The sequence below is a fragment of the Ammospiza nelsoni genome, chromosome 16 (genome assembly GCF_027579445.1).
Source record: "Ammospiza nelsoni isolate bAmmNel1 chromosome 16, bAmmNel1.pri, whole genome shotgun sequence".
Taxonomy (NCBI): Eukaryota; Metazoa; Chordata; class Aves; order Passeriformes; family Passerellidae; genus Ammospiza; species Ammospiza nelsoni.
Genome location: NC_080648.1, coordinates 5,797,276 through 5,822,830, shown reverse-complemented (window position 1 = coordinate 5,822,830; position 25,555 = coordinate 5,797,276). Strand labels below are relative to the sequence as shown.

Genomic DNA, 25,555 nt, shown 5'->3' with positions numbered 1-25,555 from the left:
CTCCTGCTCTGTGGTGGTGGCAGAAGTTGACTATGCATGGCTAAGTTTTAATAATACCAGGCAAGGAATGAGCTGAATACTACAAACATTTTCTGTCCTAATAATTCCTGTAGATAGGAAGGCCATAGCTATTGATGTAGTTGTTAATTACTTTGGGGTTTTTTAGCCCATATCAGGGGTATAGTTACTTTAACAAATCTTAATCTAACTCTTTCAGTGGAAATATTGAATTTTAAAAGTAGTAGTTACTGGTTGCAGCATGACTTCGTTAGTATACAGGAGAATCATTCCTTGGTGATTAACATCTATTCACATCTTGGAATGCATTATGGGCTCTAAATTATCATAGAAATTAATGCAATCTTCTTAAAAGGGTTTAAAATATGGTAATAGATACAGCATACCAGCACCTGCAGCTCAAGGTTCCAAAGTTATTTAAGTTGGATATAATTATATTTATTTTGCAAGCATCTAAATGAGGGGAGAATAAGACACAGAGTTTAATAAAAATTGAAAATATAGGCACTCAATTAGAGGTCACGACTTTTAAAAATTCTCTTTTATTTAACCAAAATATTGCTATTCCTGATGCATATGAAACACTTTGTCCATTTTAAAGTTTGAAACCTTTGGCAGAATTGTGACATTCCTTGCACTGACTTCATACTAGTGAATTCAGTCAATTGGGTTTCTTTTCACTGTTAAATCAAGAAGGAAAATTTATTACATAAGTTTAATTTTTCAAGGCTGCTGTTTCTCACCTGTGCACTGTGCTCATATTGTTTTTAAGGGTCATTTGCAGATTAATTTTCCAGTAGTCTAAAAGGACAAGAGGTATGAAAAACAAATAGGGCAGTGCCTTGAAACTCAGCTTCTGGTTTCTGCTGTTGGAGTAGCAGGGAGCCAACAGTGGTACCTGAAAATGAGCAGGTACAATTAACCTGGGGCTGATGTCCTGTGGAGATGTGGTAGATGGATGCATAACTTGGTCTAAACTTGCCTTCAACTCCCATTCTGCAATTAAATTAACAGAGCTAGCCAGGAAATAATAGTGAGGGGGTTTTGCAAATGACTATGATTATTTCCCTGGTGTAAAAGGAAGAAAATATACATGCATATGTGTGTATGTGTGTTTCTGTTAAATATCTGTGCCATAATAAAAAAATATCTCCTTATTCTCTATCTTCTTACTCTCTAGATGGTTCATTGAGTGAATCCCTGCTTATCTTTAAGATAACAAGAAGACATGCTGACATTTGATGGCAATGTTCATTGTGCATAAAGTGGAGTGTGTACAGCACATTAAGTGCAGAGTTGGAATGCCAAGAGAGATTTACAGATAACAGAAATTAGCAGAAAATGTTTCTTATTACCAGTAGAGAAAAGCTGTATTTTAAGTGACAGCCAGATGCTTGTTTACTGTGATTGTAATGTAATGGTAATATTCTGTTCTGAGGGCGTGGGCAATTCAGGGAAACTTCAACCCAGCCTGTTTTCTTTTATTTTTACTTTTTTCTGAAGTAAAATTATGAACAGTGCCAACCAGTAAGAAGTAACATAAAAATGGAAGCTATTTAATGACAGATTTTGGCTTTTGGTGGAGGGAGTGTTGGGATATGTGTGTTTTGGTAGATGTAGTACAGAAAAGTAAAATCTTTGCAGTATCATTAGATTACCATTCATAAGTACTTGTGTTTCAATTTTCTCAACATTCCTTGAGCACTAGAGGCTTTTAAGCATCTGTTGATATTGTATGATGATCTTAATGAGATAGAAAAACAACTGTTTTCTGCATAGGAATGAGTTCAGAATATTTCTGTCCCATTTGGAATGAAGTTTGAATTACAATGTAGTCCTTATGTAGATATCTTTGTCCAGCTGTAACACTTGAGATTTACTTTAGCTGCAAGTTTGAGACTAAAAGTGAAAGAAGTAAAAGAGAAAAGGGAATAAAAATGAAGGGATTAAAAAATGCCAACACACCACATCCTACAACAAAACAAAAACCAAGAAAGGTCAATAAAGAGTCTAATTACTAACTCATTCAGAAATTGAACTAATTTTTTTTAAAGAGAAATGGCTAAAACCAATAACTAACAGTTCATTAGGGCAATTGTATTACTATTTGTATCTCTTTTATTTGGTTTTAACCTTTCTCTTTTTGTGGAGCTATTAAAAATTAAGGGATAGAATACTTTGAGATTCAGATTTATGTTAGCTCATGGTTTTCACCATTTTAATGAGGCCAAAGTAATAAAGACTCTCAACAGATCCTGAAGTCTGGATGATGAATGGCTCTTTCACTGATGAATTACTGTGTCATGCTTCAATCTTTGAGTTGCTGTTTAATTATGAAAATATTAATTTCTACAGTTAGGAACTATTCTCGAATGATTTACTCTTTCTCAGTAATATGTGTGCAAATGTATTTGAATAAAAATCAAAGTTTTTCTTCTTGGCAGGAGGAGGGTTGAAGTGGCTGAATTAGAGAAAATGTTTCTAAGGTGTCATTGATTTGGAAATAAATAAATAAAACAAATGCACGCATGTGTTCAAATACATATACTCAGGTAGTTCAGGCATGTCTCCAGAAAACTGATCATTAATCATATATAGCAAAGTTACAATGAGAACTTAGCAATTTGCAGCTGTGCTATTTCCCTAATGCAAGGTTAAACATGTGGTGGACATGTAAATGCTAGTTTTAGTGAAGTGTGGATAGTAATTATCACCAATTGATCTTTCCTTAATGGCTTCATTTTGTTTTGTTTTACTTGATTTGGTAGAAATCTATTGTGAATCAAGCTCATAATTGAAAGATGGTGCTTAGGATTTGCCATTTCATGATCCTCAAGATTTCTGATTTTAGGCCTTAATTTTTCCACTTTGGTCCATTTTATTGCTTTGAAGAACATGTGAAATAGCAATCTGAAAGTGGGCAAGCCTGATGCCTCTGGTTCACATCCACATATGTATTAAAGTTTCTATTGTGAGCTGTAGGATATAAAAATAGAATTGGTAAAGACATGTATGATTGCTGATGTATTCCTAAGGGAAACTGAAGTTGCTCAAGAAAGAAATATCACTCCTCTTCCACTTAGGAGCACTGAGAGAAACAAATCCCAGGTAGTTACCCTCTCTTCACTCACAATTCACATATCATTCACAAGGGAAAAGGCACCATCAAAATAAAATAAGTATTACTTTCTGTGACATATGCAGTTACATGGTTGGTCTGAAAGTTTTATTAACAACTCACATTTATATATTTTTATGATACTTTTAAAATAGTGAATTATGAACGATTGAAACTACCCTCCAGCTTAATTGAGAACCATTATGTCTAGTAATTGCCAGTGATTTCAGAAACAGCCGTTGTTCTCTGGCCTATTAACATAATTTGAATTTTTTATTGCACTTCATAATTATCTGTTGGAGTTAAAAAACAGGCCCATTTACTGAAGTGTTTAAGAACAAAAGCCCCAAATGGGCTGGATAGTGATGTATTATTTCTATTAACCAACCTTGCTGGAACTGTTTTGTACATCAGTTTCTGATGGGGTCATGACTTCTGATGGAAGAGGAGGGTGGATTCTCTAGTTTTCATTTCACTAAGTGTAGGTAAAATGGCATCTTTTAAAATTGTCTTTGACTCTTTCTTACATATCTACTCCACTTATTTCTCAATCCCACTTTTATATGATCTCCGTGGTAGCTGAGAGAAGCATTATTTCAGCCTTAGACACTTAACAAATTTCATCTTTCACCACGGCAAGTTAGCAAGGACAGAAGAAAACTTGGTGCCTTCTTAGTTCATAATAGTTTTAGATCAAGACCTTTTTTCAGATCTGTGATTTGTAGTGAAAACAAGCTCCTTATCTATCACCCTTCTGTGTACTACAATAAAATAAATCATTGAAACCTGCTGTGCTATTACTGGTTTTCCCAACACATGATAACATACAGCATGCTCTCATTTGTGATTGTAAAACCCTGCACTGACAGGGAGATCTCCTTGTTGTTCCTATTTCTGTCAGCATTCTTTGTAGAAATTGTTTTAAGCAGGTTTTTCTTTCTGGAGCATTTAGACCTCAAGCCTTCAGGTAATCTTCTCAATTAGTCCCTGGGGCTGTAGAGACAGGAAAGTGAAGTTCTCTTAGCAGCTAAAATTGCAGGTTCTTGTTAAAATTAAGGTTTCAAGCAATCTGGTATTGGATGGGGGAAAAAAGGAGGGTAGGAACTGATGAAAGTCCTGGACTTCTGTCTGATGGTAAGGATAGTGAAATATGTGATCCCCTTTTCAGAGAGGATGGTAACTAACTCTGCAACCCTCTGGCAGTGAACACTGCTTCTCTCTATATTGAGCCTCTCTGTCTTGCTAACTTCATCTACATTCCCTAAAATCCATCAAACCTTGTGTTCAGCCTTTGTAGGGTCCCAGTGGAAAATCTGAGGAGATTTGGAAGGTATTGGAGACAGGGCTGGGCAGAGAGGGGACAGGCAGTGAATTGCTCTGACCTGAGCCAGTTGCTGATTTAGGGTATTCAGTTAATAAATAACTGCATCACCCATCACCTGTTGCTTCCTTCTGTGGCAGAAACATCTTGTGTTGCCTTTTGAATTCATAGTCAGAAAGCACATACCACAAAATTGGTACAACATGTTGGGGAAAATCCTACTGCTGAAAAGACAGGCTTTGCTGTGAGCAAGAGAAACACTTCCTCAGCAGGTGTAGGGTGTTGTTTGTTGTGTTTGAGTTTATTTTGGAGGAAATGCTTTTCCAATAACTTGTCTGAGCCCAGCTGTAAACCTGAATTCCAGACATGAGCTTTCTGCAAACTTTGAGTAGCATCCACATAGCTGAGAGGATTGTAAAAATCTCATGCATGCCTTGGCCTGTGGCAAAATTTATATCCAAAGAAGCCCAGAGATTTCTGAAGGTTTTTCTCAAGGTATGTTTTAGATAGGTGCAGAGAAAAGAAAGGGAAATTTTGTGATGTCTTAAGTGGTCTCCTATCACCAAAAATCACTGAAAATTCTAAAATAAATGTTATATCAGCGTGGCTCTTTGTGCTTTAGTGTAGGAGGCATCTTTTGGAGGACAGCAGGGAAATCACCCTTAATTAAAACTGGCAATCTGGAATTGTTTATTACTTTTATGATAGTTTTTACTGTGGGCTCCTGGCTATTGTTACTGAAGCAGAACATGGATCATATTGGCATAAATCAGGCTAACTGGTTTTGCCTTGCAGGACATACTTTTTAATGCCTCCAGCTCGCTGGTTTGTTGATTTTGGGTTTGTTGTTTGTTAGTTTTGTTTTAGTGACATCAATGTCAAGTGAAACATATAACTTCCTTCTCATGGCCAATGAGAATTTTTTCTGAAAATAACTCAAAGATCAACTCTTGGTGGTGTTAGGACCCCACATATCCCAGTGTGCATAATACACATATACTTGTGTGTGTGTACGTCTATATTTGTATATGTTTATAAAACATCCATATAGATGATATACCCCTAGCTCTTATATATAAACTGAATTTTGTGGTTTTTTGATAATTTTTTTCCCACCTATTACTTGCAGCAGAGTAAAGGAGGATCCTTTAACTGGGGCCTGCCTGGTAAGGGTTACCTACAGTAGCCCCTTGAGGAGGATAAACATCAGAGGTTTTTCCTTCCTGAGACTAGTACTCTAAACTGTTTAACATTTATTATTTTATAATTAATCTGGAGATCTGGAGCATTCTTTACCCTAAAGATAGTGAAATGCATCCCATTTGAGTTGTGGTGCTTGTTATGCTGGCATAGTTTTTAAATATACTGCTCAAGATGGGACTGGTGATTGTATATGCCTTGTAATACCCTTGTTTTTATTTTTCACTCAGTCTCTGACTATGTTTCAGGCATTTTATCTATTTTCGGCTGTGTGCTATGGATCAAGAAGATATTAGGTCTCATAGGAAAGTATAAGCAAATGACCAGGAATCTTCTTGTCATTAAATTTTACAAGGTGTTAATTATAGGCAATTTGGTGTCGTTGCAAATTTCTAAGTTGTTGACCAAAGAAGGAACTGAGGATTTTTTTATCTTTCAATGACCATTCATTTTCTAACATAGAGAGAGTGATGTTTTGACTCTCTTACATGTCTACATATAATATATATTTAAAAATTTATATTTCAGGTATGCTAATGTGTATATCTGATTAAGCTTGTAGGGGTTTTGAATGTCTTGCACTTTTGTGTCTTTCAGAATTAAGGGCAGGAGTGGATGATCTCACTAATAACAGTAACATAGTCGCTTTCTTTCCCTTTGTTATTAAGGGAATATATTCTGGGTTATCCATAAGGGATTACTACTTTGGAGATCTTAGGGCTTGGTCTGACTTACATTTTCTTTTGTTGCTCTTATACATATGGGAATAGGATAAATAATGGTGTTAAGCTTAATAAATGGATGCCAGTCCCTAGTTATGGCACCTAAAAGCATTTGTAGCATCTGGCAGGAGTTGAATGGCTGCTCCAACCCAGCAGACAGTCATTCTGTGTGCCACTGCTGTGAATTGTTGTGGGGTAAATTTTGCAGTCCAAGGTGAACCTAAAAATTGAAACAAGATTGAGCACACTAGAGAGGCTTTGTAGGTGTTGATTGTAAAACCAAGTTACTGTGTAGAAAGTTTGAAAAATGTCCAGTGCTGCATACTGTAAGTGCGTATTGTTTCAGTTGTATACCTGTAAAATTACATGGTGCAAAGGGTGTTCTTCTGCCCTATTTCCCTGCCTCACTGCTGACAGGTGATGCCAAGGTAGTGCTAAAATCAGCTGTGGTGTGTCCTGGGATTGTTCTGCAATTGTCTCATCTGAATGTGAGAGGCAGCTGGTGTGCTTAATGTGGGACCAAGTTCTTGTTGGGAGAATTGACTTTCTTCAGACATTTATTTGTAACCACAGCTATAAACACAGTAGTTGAGCTCCTCTTACCCTAAAATACCAGCATAAATGAATATTTGAAATATTTATCCAGAGTTAAGAAATTCAGACAAGTTAGAAGTTGTTTTTTCTGGTGTGGAGACCTGACTTCAAGCAAAGGTAAAAAAAGAAACAATCCCAGATTATTTAAGTACTTTTTAATGTTGTCTGTCTCTATTGATAGCCTGAATTTTTGACAGCAAAAGAATTTACAGTTCTATGCAGTTTATCTTCCTTGACTGATTTCTCCATAAGCCTTCGGCTGAGTTTAGTTATGACTTATAGCTTGAGCATGGCATTTGGGAAAAACAGAAAAAGTAGTATAAATGTAAATGTGAAGAGCTACAGCTCATTCTGTTTTTGAAATTGTTGGTGTGAAAAGAACTCAACAGTGTTTTATTTAAACAAGGTCTGCTTCAACCTTGATTGACTTGCAGTAAATTGCCTGGTACGAGAGGCAAAAGGAAGTGGATAGAAAAATGGCAATCAACACCAAATGTTTCACATATTGATTGACAAGCACCAGAGATGTGCTAGAGTAAGATAAATTGGCTAACAGAGCCCATCTTGACAGCTCCTGAGATGGGAAAATTGTTCCTGTTAATTTGCTGCTGGGACCTTGTCATTTATGGGGATATATATTTGAGTGCCTTCTAATGGTGTAAACAAACTTTGGATTCCTAAGTAGCAAATTTCAGCTTCAGTTGCTTTAATTTCTCTTTGTCCATGTATTTCTGGGCTGGAGTTTTAAAGTGCTTTAAGACTGAAAAGATGAGAGAAACTGTCGTTGTTTTAAAGATACAGTTTGTGCTGAAATACAGAATGGTACATTCAAGCTATTCTGTAGCCTGTTTGATTTTCAGTGGGGTTTTTGCTTTACCAAAAAGCATGGAACAGAGCCCATTTGTTGCAAGGGAAGAACATGTATCTTTATTCCTTCATTCTGGCAACTTTAAGTGTAACTATAATGAAAAAGAAATCTTCTGATTTCTTACCTTTTTAGCACATCTAGTTTTGTGCTTCCAAATGCCTTTTAATCAGGTTACAGGTTTTTTTAGTACTGCAGAATCAAGACCCATTTTTCATATAGTGGCCTTTCATGTCTGCAATTTCTTTTCATTAAAAGGAAATTTTAATTTCCTGTATTGGTCTCACGGAGTGCCATTAATTATGGGGATACACAGCAGTGGTAAAATAATTAATGGTCTGATCACTGTTATGTTGCAGTCTGCCACTCAGGTTTTATTTTGGCTAAATCTTTCCACATAAAGGGAAATTTGACACAAGCCTTCTCACTTAAGAAGAAATAGTTTTCAGTTTTCATGTAAGTGAGCAGATTCCAGTCTTCAGCTAAGGTGTGGTCTATAGATTGTAGTTTATATTCTGATTCTTTATTTGAGTCTACTTCCCAAACTCTGAACTAGAAATCACCTTTACAAAGATGGAAATATTTCAAACCTTATTCAATACTAGGTGAGAACAAAATTTCATCTGCTTATTTGTAAGTGATTTGATAGGTTGTCCATAATCCTATGCTGGTATACATTGTGTATTCCTTAAAGGCTTAGCTGGGCCTAGCTCATGTATGTGATGGTATTTCACATTGCCTTAGATTTTAAATTTCACTTTGGGTCTAGGCTGTTTTCCTAGACCTGAGCACAGAGGAATGTCCTGCGCTGAATGAGCACAGCAGCCTGGTATTGCAGTCAGGAAAAGACTGCAGCTGGGGGAGCATTTCAGGGCTTCAGAAAAGTGCAGAACCCCTGGCTGTGCTGAAGGCAAAAATAGAGTTTGCATTGACTGACGTGGAGGTTTCACTGTGCTTTGCTGTTAAATGCTGGGATGGGTGTTCAGCCTGAAGGAGGATGTGTTACAGGTGTGTTAACTTCAGCAGGGGCACACAGGAGTTCAGTGTAAAATATCACAACAATTTTACACATCTGCAGCACCTGTTAAATGTTTAAGTTAAATTCTGATATGCTTTTGTGCTTTGGAAAATCCCACCAGTTACAGAGAGGACTGGAAAGTCAAACTTTTAGTTTGCTTGTGCACCCAAAACTCCTGCTCAGTCAATCTGGGTGGTGTAAGAAATGCAAAGCTGGATGTTGAGAGAAGAAACCAAATGAGGCAAGGAAAATGTAAATCTCAAGATTATGTCATGTAAATTCAACTATCAAGAATAATTCCCATCATTCTGTTGCTGTTCTAACTGCACCTCCCTATCTGGCAGCACTAAAATAAAAACATCTCAAAGAGTGTGTCACAGCAGTGGGACAGCACTAATTCAGGACTGTGTTCACCACACATTTCGAAAGCAAATAGCAACACCATATTTTAACTGTAGGTGGAACCAAGAAAAGTAGTCTTTAATAGCCTGGAGCAGAATTAGCCAGAATATAGCACTGGCACATGATAGAGCAGATTTTAAGCATATTATTTAAATTATTTGGCTATTTACGTAATGTGGGTCATGTGAAGCCTTGTTTTCATTTCTCATTTTTCCTCCAGAAAATGGAGCTGCTTTTTTTTATTAGGCTGCAAAGAGTCAACACAAATCCCTTAATCATTATCCAACTCCCACCAGTTAGTACTGACTAGGTACCACTCTCACAGAGTTGTTAAATAATTACAGGTTGGAGTTTTCTCATGTTTGTTCAAGATATTGTTATTTATCCCACCCATTAGTGGCTCCAGGCACTTGAAATGCTGAGTGTTGCAACATCCCTGGAAATAAATTTCTCTAATAGACATAAAGCCAACATTCAGGGATAAATGCAGTGCAGATGGTGTGAGTGGTTGTTTAACAGTACTTAGAATTTCACTAAAATTAGGTGAAGGTAAACAGAAGGTGTTTGGATAGTGGAAACAAGATTGTAGCCCAGCTCAGTCTGAATTCCTGGTGTCCCTGAATGAAGATGAAATCAAGTACTTCTAGATTGATCTGGGAGGCAAGATTTCACAGGGTGCCTGCTAATTACCTACCCAGAGCCTAATTACCACCCTTTTGTTAGTGGAACTCCCTAACATGAATGTTTAGCTGGTAAGATTGATAAACAGGGAATTTTCTTTCTTCCCAGTTTTTAAAAGCTGCAGATATTATTAAGTTAGCATAAAGTTCATTCACATATGGTTGTGGATCTTCCAATAAGTTTCTTCTAAATACATTCCTAATCTTAGAATGTTATTTTTGTCCCACAAGGAACAGGCAGCTCATAAGTTGTTACAATTTAATGTTAGTTATAGTTAGTTCAGTGGAACCTTTTTTAGGGAAGTTAAATTCTGCTTGGTGTGAGTTTTGCTCCCATGGATTTGTCTCTGGTTTTCCTGGCTGAATCAGAGGTAGGGGAATATTAGAGGAGACATTTTGACTTTATGAGTGATGGGAAAAAATCATTGAAACAAATTACTGTTTTCCAGCTATGAAGGTATCAAACATATGCCAAGTAATCAGCTTGTGAGTGTAATAGGTTCATGAAGGAAAAGGGTTTTCTAATCTTATTCACTGATGTTTTTCCCGAGACAGCAACAGCTTTTATAAAATGAGGCTAGTAACTTCTCATTACAGAATCTAATCTGCCCAGAAGACATTGAACAGCTGCAGAACCCTAACATCTTCTAGCTGTAAATTGCTTTTATTATTTATCTTTGTTTAACTAAAAAAGAACGGGGCATCAGATGATTTAACAAGACAAGAATTAAGTGACATTAGCTTTTGACAGCAGCAAATTATTCCTTTACATACTGAATTGGTTTAGATAATTCTGAAGTCATGACTGTCTCCTTATTTTTAATATCCAAATTTCATAAAACTGATACATTTTGTAGATGGATTGCTTAGAAAAAATAATTTAACTTCAGCACTGGAAGTCAGAAGTGATTGATTTCCAAGTTAGTCTCATTCTCCTGCAGAGTTTTTGCAATGATAATATCTTCTGTTGGTACAGTGATTTTCATATTCAAAGATTACACATGTGCAGTACTGCAGAAAATATTAATCATGTACAGAGGTCAAATGATTTAAAGAAGATAACAAAGCTTAAACAGGCTTCTAGAATGGATCTGTAATAAAAAAACAGGGATCAGGACTTGCTGGTGTTTCTTCATCTATCCCTTTTCTATTATCTGCAGTTCTCAGAGTCTATTCCTAGTTGTGCAGTAATGGTTTTACTTCAGAGAAGAGGGAAAAGAAATATATAAAATACGAATATATTTCTATGTTTTGTTGTTTTGCTTTTTGTAAAATAAATAATTAAATTTTTTGAACAAATGTTGAGAAAACTAAGCAAGAGGTAGGGAGTTACTAATTTTGTTAAATGGGAAAAACACAAACCTGTGGTAGTGAATTGCCTTTGCTGATTCACTGTGGTATAAATCACAGGTGGTGACTTACTGTGTCTAAATCTCTCTTTTGCTAATCTCTTTTAATTGTCTCAGCACCATTTTCTCTTTGCCTGGAATGATGAGATGGCATCAGCTGCATCCTTAGTGGCCCTTAATGTCTGTTGTGATGCAGAAAAATACCTACACACATCAGAAAACAGGTGTGGGCTTTTAGAAAGACCATGTTTTGTCCTTTGACTTTTGTGAAATAGACTCTGTGAAAATCTTTTTCTTAGCTTGGCTGGTTTTGTGCCTGTTTGCTTTTGGAGATAGGAGCTTCAGGAGGACTGGAAGTACTTTTCTTCACTGATAACTCTCTGTCATCCAAATCCTGATTTGTATCTTTTTCTTTTGCTCTTTTTGAATCCTGTTTGCCCTAGAGAAGAAGTGCAGCAGTTTAGGCAAGAGGAAACAACTTGGAGCTGAAGAAAACGATCATAGACTGTTTGATTCCTTTCCCTCTTTTTCTCACATACTTCATTTGGGGCTTTTGTTTCGTCTCTCCCTCTTGTAATGCCTTAAGTTTCAGTTTTTGTGTTTTTCAGATTCTGTGCTGCTTTAGTGTGTAGCTTTGAGCTTCACAGTGAGTGTCAGTGAGTTCTCTCCACAGGGTGGGTAAACAGAACAATCCTTTTCCAGCTTGACCAAGGACAACTGTTACAAGCTCCAGGCCCAAAAATATAACTGTATAATAAATAGCATTATAAATAAATGGTGAATTGAAGAGAGAAAAACAAGGAGGATGGAACTTCATAACCTAAAGCTATAGTTGGAATATTAACTACAATATGAAAAGGGACCAAAACTTATAAAAGTGAGAGATTTAATGACTGGTTGTGATGGTGTTCACAGGGGTCCGATGATGAGGGAAGAGATGAGGTTCTGACTCCATGTTTCAGAAGGCTTGATTTATTATGATACATTAAAACTATACTAAAAGAATAGAAGAAAGGATTTAATCAGAAGGCTAACTAAGAATAGGAAAGGAAAGGAAGCATGATAACAAAATCTTGTGTCTTGGACAGAGTCTGAGCCAGCTGACTGTGATTGGCCATTAATTACAAACAACCACATGAGACCAATCACAGATGCACCTGTTGCATTCCACAGCAGCAGATAACCATTGTTTATATTTTGTTCCTGAGGCCTCTCAGCTTCTTAGGAGAAAAAATCCTAAGGAAAGGGTTTTTCAGAAAATATGGCTACAACTGGTCATGCATTTTGGGTTCATCTGGGGTGTAGCCCTGGCTGGCCTCTTGTGCTGTCTAGGGAATATCCATTGAGGCCTTTTAATAAATCCCTACTTTATTTTTTCACTCTGCCTAGCCTCTGTTCTAGGTCAGCCTGCTCAAGGCAGCACTTGAGTGCAGTCAGGGGTTAAGGGAAGGCTCTGCACAGCTGGCTGAGCATTGCTGCTTGCTCCTGGCTAACCCCTGGGAGCTGTCCTGCCTCTCCTGGGAGCAGCCAGCACAGCCTGCTTGCCTCTGGGGGGAAGAACCTTCTCCCCTGGGCAGAGCTTTCCCTGCTGGGGCTCTGCTGGCCCCCAGTGCACAGAGGTCAGTTTAGCTACAAAAATCACATATGCTGCTCCCCATCCGTGTCAGTTAAATGTATTAATTCACCAAGTAAAAAATATTTATGTTCTTTGTGCCAGTTAGGACAATATATGTTTAATTTATTAAATATAACTCTCTCTCTCTCTCTCTATATATATATATATAATATATACTAAATATACATATATAAACAATATATATTTATATATAGTTATATAAAATATAACTCTCTCTATATATAGTATATATAAATATATATATATGTTTAATATATATATATTAAATATAACTCTTGCCCCCCGCCTTGAGAGGGCCCAAGCCAGTGGTGAGCAGTGCTGTGCATTCATATTAGAAGGAGATATTTTTCTTCTTCTGCAGAAGGCAATTTTTCTGGGGAGGAAGAGGAGAGTCTGCTGAATGTGCTGTACCTCAGGAAAGTTTCACCTTCATCAGCCACCTGCTAAATTCATAGTGCTTTGCACTGCAAAAATGTGCACCTTACCTATCTAATTGTTTCCTGACACATTTAGCAGCTTTTCTCACTCTTTACAGTGAACTTAGCAATGCTGACAATGTAGGTGCTTCAGTTTAGGCTGACTTGAAAACGCAGTGTGAATGTGTTAGGTGGAGGAGGCTGTGAGCTGTTACAGGTCCTGCCTGTGGTCCTTGTTCTGATTCTGTCCAGCTTTCCTGATGGAAGGGGGCAAAGGAGGACGAGATCTGATCCTTCTCTTTTATCACCTCCAGTTAACATCCCCCCATTCCATTGCTAGATAGCCCTCTGTGTATCATTTTGGTGTAAATGAGCAATGCAGCAACTGCAGTTAATGATCCTGTCCATCAAATAAGTCACTAACATAATTTTATGGGATTACTTTGCACAGGGTCCTATACTTTGTATTGGTGTAACATGAATATCAGCAGCTTCAATCAGTAAATGTCAAAATCTTAATTGCCAATTAAGTATTTTACACAGTGTTTCTGATGCCATCAGTTATGGAGAAACAACTCCTCTGCTCTCACTCTGCCTCCTCAGCTTCCTGCATTAACACTTGCATGCCACTACATCTTCCAAAGAGCTGCTTTTTAAAAACAATTACCTTAAAGTTTCCCTTCTTTCTGCAATCTAACCTGCCAGGGATTGCACAGGGAGATGTTGGCTTGTGTCTACCTTTTCTACCTGAGCCCTGGTCCTTCTGACCAGAGCTGTAGAACAAAAGGGCTTTATTGGTAGCAATTTATGTGACTAATTTAGCTTTTACAGGGCATTTCTGTTTATTGGCTGCTTGACTGGGCAGATATCCTTAGAGAAGAACACAGCAGTTATATGATAACCCCTTGCTAGTGAAAATTAACAGCTGTTGAAACTTTTGAAAGATGATCTTGCTTATAAAAGCCTGTACATAAAGATTTTCTGTCATAAATGTCAGTTATCAATATGCTGCCTAGGTGTATGACAATCATGCTGAAATGCACAGGGTTGAACACTCTACACAGATGTTTGCTACACATATCTAACCTTAGAAGAGAAATTCTGCTAGTGGAAAAAGCTTGAGAATTGCATTACAGATACAAGAAGCTTTGACATCAGTATTTACCACACCTGGGACTCAGTGGTGGTAAATGACAGGATTGACTGAAATGAGTAACTTAAGAGTGTGAGATGGCAACACATAGGTTGTGATCTTCCCTCCTGTCCAAATTAATGGCAAAATAGCTATTTAAGGAGTCTGGATTCATCTTTATACCTGTTAAAATAACATGGTTTGGATATTATGCATGTCTATCTAGAGTTCTGTGGGTAACTATACTTCAGTATATATAAAAAAGTATATAAATATGTGCACATACATATTGGAATGCATTTTTCCATAATTGCTGCACAAAATTGTTAAATTCCAGGGGTTTTTTTTGTTCCCTATTTGCACCATGGTGTAATATGGAGGCCAGGGTTCTACACACATGTGGGCTTTATTTATCCACAAAACCCTATCAGTCCTTTAAAGGCGGAAGAAGAACAGAGAGTATGAAAAGTGTATCTCAAATATCCTTCAGTAACTGATGAGCAGCTTGCATCTCTTCTTTGATTGTGTCTCTTATTTATGTATATTCATGCTGGGAGTGATTGCAGGCAGTCTTTCTTTTTCCTTTGTATTTTTTTTTTTTGTCCTTCTGGTGATGGTGTGGTCTTCCAACTGAAGTATCTCTTTTCCCAATGTGTTATTGTGATTGAGATGAACAGGACTCTTCTTCCCTGTCTGGACTTGAGACATTACCAGCTGTGAGCATGGTCTGATTTCTGAATGTAGGTTCTACAGCAGATTTTAAGCATTGGGGACTTAAAGTGTGGCAGTAATTGAGGAATGGTTTCATAAAAATTCCTGGGCTGGTGAAGAAACATGAGCCTGATTTAAAAGGAAAATGGAATATAGGTGAAAAGAGGGTAAAGAAGGCCCTTGCAGGCTGAGGTGCTGTGTGGTGTGGAAGCCCAAAGCAAGCCCAAATCTGAATGAAGAGTTACCACATTTCTTCCTTCACTCTACTCTCAAAAAGCAAGATAAGAGAAATGACAGGAGAAAGGGGTGGGAGGAGAGGAAATTTGTTTTTTCTTCTTGGCTGCTTGCTTTTTGAAAAATGCCTTACGAGTGCTGTATTCAGTATCTGTACAAGTCTTTGTCATGCATGAGTATATGCAGTATGAGCATGCATATGAACAGATATTGGGAAAAGAACTGATACAATTCCCTTTTGAAAATGTAATATATCAGCTTTAAGCCTGGTTCCCTTTCTAGCATTTGTATCTGGTTTATGTTTCTTTGACTGTGTTACACAATTACATTATTGCTGTCACTGTAAGTATCCATTACATAGGATTCTGTCAATGCTCACCTAGATAAAAAACTTGTTCAGAGAAGCTTTAATATATTACTATATGAAGACAAATTGTAGGAACTTCTATTATGACTTAACTTTTGAAAACAGCAGTGTAATAGAATATGATGTTATCATATGTCACACCATTTTTATAGACCGTAGGGTATTGCAAATCCCATTGAGAAGCTATGGAAATTTAGAATATTTTAAAGAGCTGGGAAGTTTCAAAATATGACTGTTGAGATGTCTGCAGACACATGAATGGGTCTGACAGGTTTATAGAACATGCAAAGCTTACTCTGTTCTTTTAAATGTTACATTGGACTTATTTGACCAAGATATTAATGTAAGTATGAATCAAACCTCTCATTTCTCACTTATGAATGTATAGTAACAAATAAATTACATATATGATGCTCTTTATAGCCTAACTGCATCCCCACACATTGGGACTTTCACAAGCCATTCTCTTGACTGGTGCTACAGATAGTTACCCCTTAGATTAATTTTTTAGGGCAAAAAAGCTTGATGGAGTCTTTCTGATCCTGTTTAGTAATTTTTCAATTTATTTCCCACCTAATTTTACATAAATCTGGGTGTCTTAAGAGATCCTGTGTGTTTCAGGGGCGGGGAGTGGAGAGAGAGAGAATGTTTTTTAAGAGTCCCACAAAGAGGGTAGGTAAGGCTGTAGTGGGAGTTTAATGTTTAGTAGATGCAAAAAAAATCAACTTGATAGACCAAGACCGTCTCAACAAGAAAAATTTTAATTAAATTTGGCTGTTTATTGGATGAGGATGGACTGGCAGTGGGTTCTGTGGCTCACAGGCATCTCTGTTTTGCCATTAGCACGTGATTGTGGGCAGATCTTCCTCAAGAGCAAACTTCCCACCAAAATGATGCCCCATTTTAACAGCTCCATACCTTCTGATTCCTCCCAGCTACAAACAGAGCTGCAGTAATTAGACATTTTGCCTTTTCTTCAGGGACTTGGGCTGTATTATTTCATGATGGTAACAATGTCATTAGCATTCCTGACAAAAGAATTCTCAGGATTTGAGGTTTTTTTTTTTTCATTTCTCAATGTATTCTGCAAAATTGTACCTAAATTGCTCTAAAATACCATATGTAGTTTCCACAAAAGGAAAAAATCTTTTCCTTCATCACATACCCTCACACATCCAACAGTTTTATAGTATAGTAATATATTTCCATATGATACATGCAGTCAGTGCAGATTTAGAATTTATAAAGCTGCTTCTTTCAACTTCACAGTGTTGAAGCAGAGCCAGAATATGTGAAAATTAAATGCACACAGTGGGCACGAGTGTCACGTTCCTGTCAGAGGTGTGTCAAACCTCAGCCTCTCTGCTTCTTTCTGCACGTTGCAAAGAAATAATTAGAAGCTGGTTTTGCTCAATCACATCCCTGGAATGTTTAGGATTTTCTGGTAGTATTTCATAAGAATAGCATAATCATGAATAATAACAGTAATTATTCCTATCATCAGTATTAGAATTATTTCCTCACAAATGCAAGTCCACAATGAAAATATTCAATGCATATTGAATTTTCTGCTGCATAAAAGATTGCAGATGGGAGTTACTATGGAGTAGATTAAATCCATTTCTGTCATATAATATCTTGGTCATTCAGTCTTATCAATTTATCCAGGACTAAAAAATGAATAACAAATAATCATAAAACTCACTTGCATGTGTTCTAGTATTTATTTTATTTCAAAAGTTTTCGAAGGGAAAAAAGTACTTCATGTTATTTGCTGGTACCAAGCAGTACAAAGTTGGTGGTTTTCAGTATCTATGTGAGCCTTTGGTATTTTGCTGCATCCCAGATAAAATTTATATGTGGGAGTTGGGACTTTTCATTTTCTTGCTTTTTTTCCCCCCTCATTTGGATATTCATGTGTGATTCCATATATTTACTTAATGGTATACAAACCTTAGAGTAATTCATACAAAATGAGGGATCCTTGATTCAAGAAAATGAAGGTATAACCAGTGAGAAAATCAGTGTGTATTTTCTCTCTACTGTTTCTTTAAGAATGATGGAAATAAAGATACAGCATTTTATGTAGTTTTGCTGTGTTTCAACATTTGTAGCAGATCTCTGCCTTACAGACTTTGGCAGTATCACAAAGGTCATATTTTCTTACATTTAAATTATTCATGAAGAGTTTCTTCAATGTACTAGATAAACTTGCAATGCAAAAAAACCCACCACACAATGAGAATAAAAAAAAAACCTGTCTTCATCTGTGCGCATTTGATGGAATGGACTAATGTAAAGTTATGAGAGTTCACAAAAGAATAGGATGCATAATTATGAACATTTTTGTTGTTGAATTGATATCACAGCTTTGTGTGACCAAGACCATATTGTTGCTGTGGGCTGAAGTATTTCATACCCATTAAGGATTGGGCTTCAGGGTTGGAATTAACCTGGCTGGGCAGGAAATTGTGCTCCTACAGCTCTGGTGAGGAAAGCAATGGCAGAGGAAGGACAGCAGAACTGAGAGTTGTCAGCCCAGATTCCAGTTTAGCCCATCTTTAAAATGGAATAATTAATTGCCTTTCAGTCCTGCTGTCCCCTCCTGTCACATCTCTCAGGGGGATCTGGGAAGGTCCAGAGCATTCTTAGCTCAAAGAAAGCCCTTGTTGGGCTGTTTCCTGCCTCTGAGAGATTCCTGTGCTGCAGCAATTTTCCTAGTTAAAAAAACAAAAAAAAAACAATCAGCCCACTACTGTTATTTTAAGAACTGTACAGATGTAATGTAATTTCAGGAAATGTGACACAAAGGGCCAGGTTGGTACCAGTGGGGAGGCTGTGGGGCTGAGCGTGGCAGTCCTGGAGTGTACCCACGGCAGGTCACAGTGCCATGACTTGGCTGCTGGGGTTTTCCCATTGCACTCATTGCTGATCTTTGATCCCTCTGTCCTCTCTCCCAGGTCGTCCCCTTCCACCCACATCCTCGTCCAGCCTTCTCCCCTCTGCCCAGCTGCCCAGCTCCCACAACCCTGCACCAGTCAGCTGCCAGATGCCTTTGCTAGACAGCAACACGTCCCATCAAATCATGGACACCAACCCTGACGAGGAGTTCTCTCCCAATTCTTATCTGCTGAGAGCGTGTTCGGGGCCACAGCAGGCTTCCAGCAGTGGTAAGAAAATTGCAAACATATGGAGTTTGTTTGTGACATGTTTGTGCCAGTTCTAAGCCTTCTTTTTGAATGTGTGCAAATGTTTTCTTGCATCAGCAGAAAATTGAGAGCATCTACGGAAATGGGGCAAAGAAAATCTTACTGGTTTATTTAATGGAAAATTCCTGGAAATGCAATCCATCATAGATGGTGTTCCTTCATTTTACTGTAGAGGGATTTTTAGTTTGAAGTATGGTAGGAGCTGTGTAAAAAATATTATTGAATTCTTGTCATCAGAGGGATTTATTTTTCAAAGTAGGTTTCCTGCTCCTTGTTGCATCTGGTAGGAGAGAAATGTACACACAATGGTTCTTTGTTCTGCATGGGCTAATGTAATATATCATTTGGTGATGAGGTTTTGTATCGAAAAAATGCATGTTGCTTCTGCCAGTCTGTGTCTGTTCTTGTTTCTGAATCTGTCTGGTTCTGTACTTACAATGTCACATTTAACTAAGATCTGCTATTTTTCAGCAAATTAATTCTTGTCTTTCAGGCCACTGTTTTAAAACATTTGCAGCTCTATCACTCATGGAATCTGTAATGCCTAGGGTTTTCTTTCTTCTTTTTTCCTCTCTTTTCATTTTTCTATTTTAATTTTTATTAGTAGGTGCTGACTTTTCATTTTGACAGCCAAAAACTGAGTGAAGATCCAGTCCCTTTTTAGAAATACAGACAAATAAAAAGAAGCTATTCTAGCACCTTTTTTTTATTATTAAAGATACATGTTGTGTGTTATTTAACTGAACACAGTAGGTGTGGAGCTTCTATGCAGTTTCTGGTCTGCCCAAGGGATAAATTTGCTGTAATGAGGGAGCTCTGGAGGTTGTGTATGGTGTGGGACTGTGGGCTGCACACCTGAACATCCTCTTTAATAGGGGCTGTGGGTGTGCTGGGAGGGTGAGCAGGCAGCAGAATTTGAAACAGAACATTCAGAATGGACATTAGGGATAATTTTTCCCTAAGCATTGGGTTAGAGCAGGTGGCCTTGGGAGCCTGTCCAGCCTCTGTGCTTGGAGCTTTCTGAGAACGTGCTGGCTGAAATCCTGAGCTACCTGCTCTGACCTCAGAGCTGCCTTTGCTTGGCAGGGCACTGGACTGGGCACCTGTGGGCACCCAGTTTGTGGTGATTGGAGTGGGGCTGGCCCAGCCCGTCCCCATGGGCACAGCTGTGAGCAGCACTGACAGCAATGAGCCCTGGAGTGCCCAGGGGCACTGAGCAACCACCAAAGGGAGCAGAGGGCACACAGGGGCAGGGCATCAACAGGAGGGGATGAAAGGTTGGGCTAAAGAACAAGAAGGGAAGATGCGTGAAGCCTTCTGATATTGTAGGATGATACTCTGTGCGTAGTGGCTGTCTCAACTGCAACATGTGCTGCACCTCCTGTCACTCCTTCCATCCTGAATTATCCTTTAACCCTGTTCAGGCATGTTAAAATATCATTGCACAATGAAATAATAATTGTAGGAGGATAGAATATAAGAAAATAAAGGTAGTATGGAAAGTAATCTTACCCCTAAGGAGGTGCATCTGGGCCAATTATCAAAGATCAGGAACAGGCCTGGCTTTAACAGGCCACAGGTGTAAACAATGACAAGATGATGTTCTAACAGAGTGGGATGGCTGGGTGAGAGGGGAACTGGAGTCAGTGGCTGCTTTGTGAAGAAGAGTCAGTGCTCTGAGGAGATGACCACGAGAAACGCCAAGGAGGTATGGAACTCTTCCAATTAGGAGACAGCAATAGGGAACCCCTGCAATATAATGACAACAAATAATTCAGAAATTGAATGTGCTTCCTTGCTCCTTGAGCGTATTGGAAAATATGATGCCACTTTTGAGGGGGTTTTAAGAGATTTCAGGTGATCTGGGAGCTGCAGGTCTCAAAATCTGTAATGGACAGCCCTGTAGAAGCCATGGAAGTGAGTGTGATTGATTCTTGCAGCAATGTAGTTTCATGCCTTAGAAGCATTCAAGAGGATTTTGCAGGGCTCAGCCATTTCTGGAAAAGGGTGATCCAGCTGATTGAAGGGTCTTTGTGTTTTCAAAAGGGTCTCAGCAAAATCTGTCACTAAATGCCTTCAAGGAAGCATTTAACCTAGCACAGGGTGAGAAGGAAGGTTCCTGCATGGTGAGCAGTTCTTTGAAAGACAGTGAGCAGAAGTTGGAGCTCCCCAGTGAATTTTCACAAGACATTAAAATACTCAGAGAAGATGTTGGAGTAGGAAAGCAGGTGATGGCAGGGTGCTAAGAACAGGGTCAGCTTGTGGAGATTGACAAAAGCACCTGTGAGTCCAAGTAACAGGGAAATAAAATGACAGGGGACCTCAGGGCAGAGAAATGTAAAGGGATATTCATGGGAAAGCAGCTCTGGTTGCTGGGTTGGTGATGGATCATTACCTGTGGGCAGGGGGGATGCCTGCCTGTCTCAGAGCTCAGAACAGGGAATGCTCACAGCTGAAGGAGGGAATAAGGGTGAGAGGACTCTGTCTGAAAGGTGTGGTGGATCAAGCACTTGATGAGATTTTTAAAGGGGAATGGAAAAAGTAAATGGGAGAGGGATGAAATAAGGAGAAGAAAATCAAGGTCAGGGAATGTGAGCTAAAAAAAGAGGCTTGGTGGATACTTGAGTAATTACAGACACTGCTGGGACTGAGGGAAGCAGCATGGCATTTCTTAGGAAGCCGAATGAAGGAAGTGGCAGTAAAACAACATCAGAAAATTTGATGGAAGAGCTCTTTATGTTTCATTTTAAATCATAATCACTGTTTCTTTGTATCCTGAAAAGCTTTGTGCTTAACAGTTGTTTCTGTGGGCTGACCCAAGGAACTTTTCTGGCATCCTCTGATTGGCTTTGCTTTGTTTATTCTACATTTTAAAACTTTTTTCCCCACATGCCATTTACTTCTTTAAAAAACACTAATATAATATATAATGACATTTAATTTTCAGAGTGTAAGATGTAGGTGTCCTTTTAAAATATCTTTTACTATGCACACATGCATAATGGCTTGATCACCACAGAGTGTTCTGTAGCATGAGTTATTCTGGACCTAATGGATCCTCTGGAAAATAATGAGCATTTCCTAGTGGTGTCACTTTTTTTCTTTAGTTCTCACAATGTTTCTTTTTAGAGCTTATAAGAAAATATGACAGATAATGACTTATACATTAAATTGGAGAAAGTTACTACTTTTTGTGGCTTATCATTATCCTTGAAAGATTTTCAGAGTGGCTTTTACTATCTACATGACAAGAAAACATTGACCATGCTCTGGTTGTGGTTTTTTTGTGTTCCTTTATTTTTCTTTTTGATTTTTTTTAGTATATTTTTTTAGTTCCTTTGGAAACCTAGCAATATAGACCCAGACATTTGAATTTGAGAGACAGTAATTAAATGTAAATATTTTGCTTAAATTTGGGCTTGGGTTAAAAAGGAAGATTTGTAGATGCTTATATGGAAGGCTTAGATTCCAGATAATCGACAATTATTCATAACTTTTTGTTAGCTTTTTCTAGCTGCTGCTTTAAATATTTCTATCCCAGTCTTCAAAGTACATGTTGAATATGAAATATTTGAAATATTCATATTGAATATGAATACACAACACGAAATAGTGTAATCTACTAATTACACTATAGATGCTTCCTCTTGTTTGTCTTGATTGGATGCTTCTCTTGCTTCAAGCTCTGTAATTACAGGTGAACACAGGTTCACCTGTGTTCCTCAACAGGTTTAAGATGAACCTTTTTGGGTGTGAGGGGCCACTCGTCCCCATGTGTTGCCCTGTGCCCTTCACAAGAACCATGCTCAATATATATGGAAAAAATAATTTGTCTGAAAAAACTACCTAATCAAATATTCTATCAAATGAGCCATCTATTGTTGATATTATGAAGGCCTTTAATCTACAATAAATCTTTGTTAGAACTCATCAGAAACTCCCAGTTTGAGAGAAATGTGATTATAGCACTCTTAAAATGACATTGCATTATCGGGGTGATTGGTTTATCATTTGGAGAAGCGACATCAATCATAACTAGCATAACCACCCAGTAAATGAATTCAACCTTTCTGCTGCAGAACAATGACACAATAATTGCTCAAAATCAAACTTGAAATGAAATCAGAAAATGCACTTTCTTTAACTATGATGTTAACCTAATGGAATATATTATTAAAAATCATGTTTGAGGAAGTTCTATGTAATTAAAAATATGTGGAAATGTATTCCTTTTTTCTCTCATTAGAACCTGTTTCAGTTGCAGGATCATTTTCTATGCAATGAGATATTATGCTGGTTTTAATTGAACTCCCATCACTTACATTCCTCTGCTTGTATTTCTTAATATAATATGCAGCACAATTATATGTGATGAAGGACAAGAGGTTTTTGAAATCTAGTGCACCTGCTGATAGTATTTGGAAAAACACAAACATTGTAGAAGGAAATGAGACCTTTTAGCCATGAAAAGGTAGTGGGTTTTTCTTTTCCCTTTCAAAAGAAGGTCAGTTCCTGCCATACCTATTCCTGAGATGGTTTCTTACAGGTAAAAATAGGACAGGTTTATTTCTTCTTCTTGTATGTGTTTAATATAATTGTTTTGGTAATATAACTCAGCTTGTTGAAATGCCATTTTAATGGCTTCAGTCAAAATACAATATAACAGGCTGGTTCTCAACCTTATGTGGAAGAAAGAGAAGGGTTTTTGTTGTTTGCACTTTTGCCTTTACTAGAGAGGATTTATTGCTGTTAAACCAAACTTTGAACTCACAACACAAAACCAATTTGTTTGTTTCTTCATTTTTCAGTCCAAGTAAAAGACACAGGGTAGACCTACTCACACATTAGGTTTTCATATAATGGATCTGTAATTGACACCTTCATCAGCTTCAACCACTCAAACAATGAGAAAGTAGAAGCAGAATGATCTCTGGAATATTTTGGAAAATTCCGACCTGTGGTTTAGATATTGTCATGATTGCTGTCAAGAACTTGCTGAAGTTTAACTGCAAGGAGGGATGGTACCCATTTTTTGGTGTTAATGTGTCTTTTTGGCTCAGAAACAGTGACACAAAGCATTTGGCTCAGTGTAACAATATCAGCCCACGGAGTTGTTTGGACACTGCTCAGAAGGCAGTGTTTGCTTTGATTTTTTCACAAGCAGTTTTTGGCAGCAAGGAGAGAAGGAAAGAGAAACAGGTTGGCTTGAAGGAAATAATTGTTCTTTAGTGTTGTCTTTTACTTAGAGTTGGGATAAAGAATAAGACTCCTTTTTCCTATGAGCCTGTTGTGTGGAAATATTATATAAAATATCAATATTCATTATTTTTAGTATAAATATCTAGATGGATCTCCTGTGTTCCATAGATACTACCTGTCTATAGAATTAGATTATTATTAATGTGTAATTACCACCACCTCCATGCAGTTTAATCAAGTTTGTAAAAATCTTTTCTGAAAGAAGCCAGAGCTTTCATTAATGCACTGTAGCTGGAGAACTTATTTTAGATTCTCTGCTGGGAGTGCTTGGAAGTATTTGTTTTATAGCCCTCTTACAATCTGGCATCAAATAAAGAAGTATTTCCAGTTTCTACTCTATAATGCTATTGGAAAAAAATGCTCCCAGCACACCACAACATAATGCAAACCAAAATGCAGAACTATTGTCATCTTTAAGAAATAAATGAATCCTATAGAAAAATGATTACATCCCTTCAGATGATGAAGCATCACCCCCTATTGAATGGAAACCTCAATTTTCTGTACCTGTCAACCTACAGGACAGAAAATACATTGGCAGCCACAAATATTGAGAATCCATAGCTTTATTTATTTCCTTTTTTTAATCCTCATGAACAATTGCATTTGTTTTATTTAAGAGAATAAACAAAAGAGTTTGGATAGCTCAGTAGGTAATGGGGGAGAAAAGGAATTGGAATCTTCCTCCCCTTATCAATATTGCAGCTGGGGCCAGGAGAGAGGGTGTTGTTTTACTCTTCTGTGTCTTGTTTGTTCTTGTGTTTGTTTACTTTTGGTTTGGTTTTGTTTGATCTCTGTGCATCCCTTCTGAGGTCAGGTAGGGAGGAACAGTAATCAGAAATAAAATTTTGGCCTCCTCCAGCATCACTTTCCTGTCATAGCTGCTGTATTTGATTGAGATTTCAGGAGCATCTTTTGCAACATGTTTCAGAATATTGCATTGTAGAATTTGTCAAGTTATTGACAAATTAACTGTTGTCAAGGGCAGCAACAGTTAAAATCAGTTAAAGTTCCAGGCCCGGGGTTCCTAAATTATTTCCTGTGCTTTCCTATAACTGTCTCCAAAAGGCAGCCCTGCATTGCAGCTGTGTTTGCAATTCTCCTGAGAAAGGGTGGCTCTTACTCAATATATTCACAAGGAAATGCCATAAGGAACTTGCTTCTGATGTTTTACAGCAATGCAGAAAAAGGGTGATAGACTGATATTTTTGTTTCCGTTTCCAAATTAAAAGTAAATTATGTGTTTGTTTCTGCTATAGACCCAGGCCTAGATTTGAGGCTGTAAGGAGGAATGTCTCTGTACA

The 25,555-nt window shown here is 37.7% G+C and overlaps 1 protein-coding gene across 1 annotated transcript in view; it reads left to right on the top strand.

The window, feature by feature from the left end:
• Positions 1-25,555, top strand: part of TENM2 (teneurin transmembrane protein 2) — a 505,046-nt gene that overhangs the window by 261,335 nt on the left and 218,156 nt on the right. Inside the window, exon 4 of the mRNA XM_059483440.1 lies at positions 18,744-18,953. Within this exon, the coding sequence (XP_059339423.1) occupies positions 18,744-18,953 (210 nt within the window). The remainder of the gene's footprint in view (positions 1-18,743; positions 18,954-25,555) is intronic.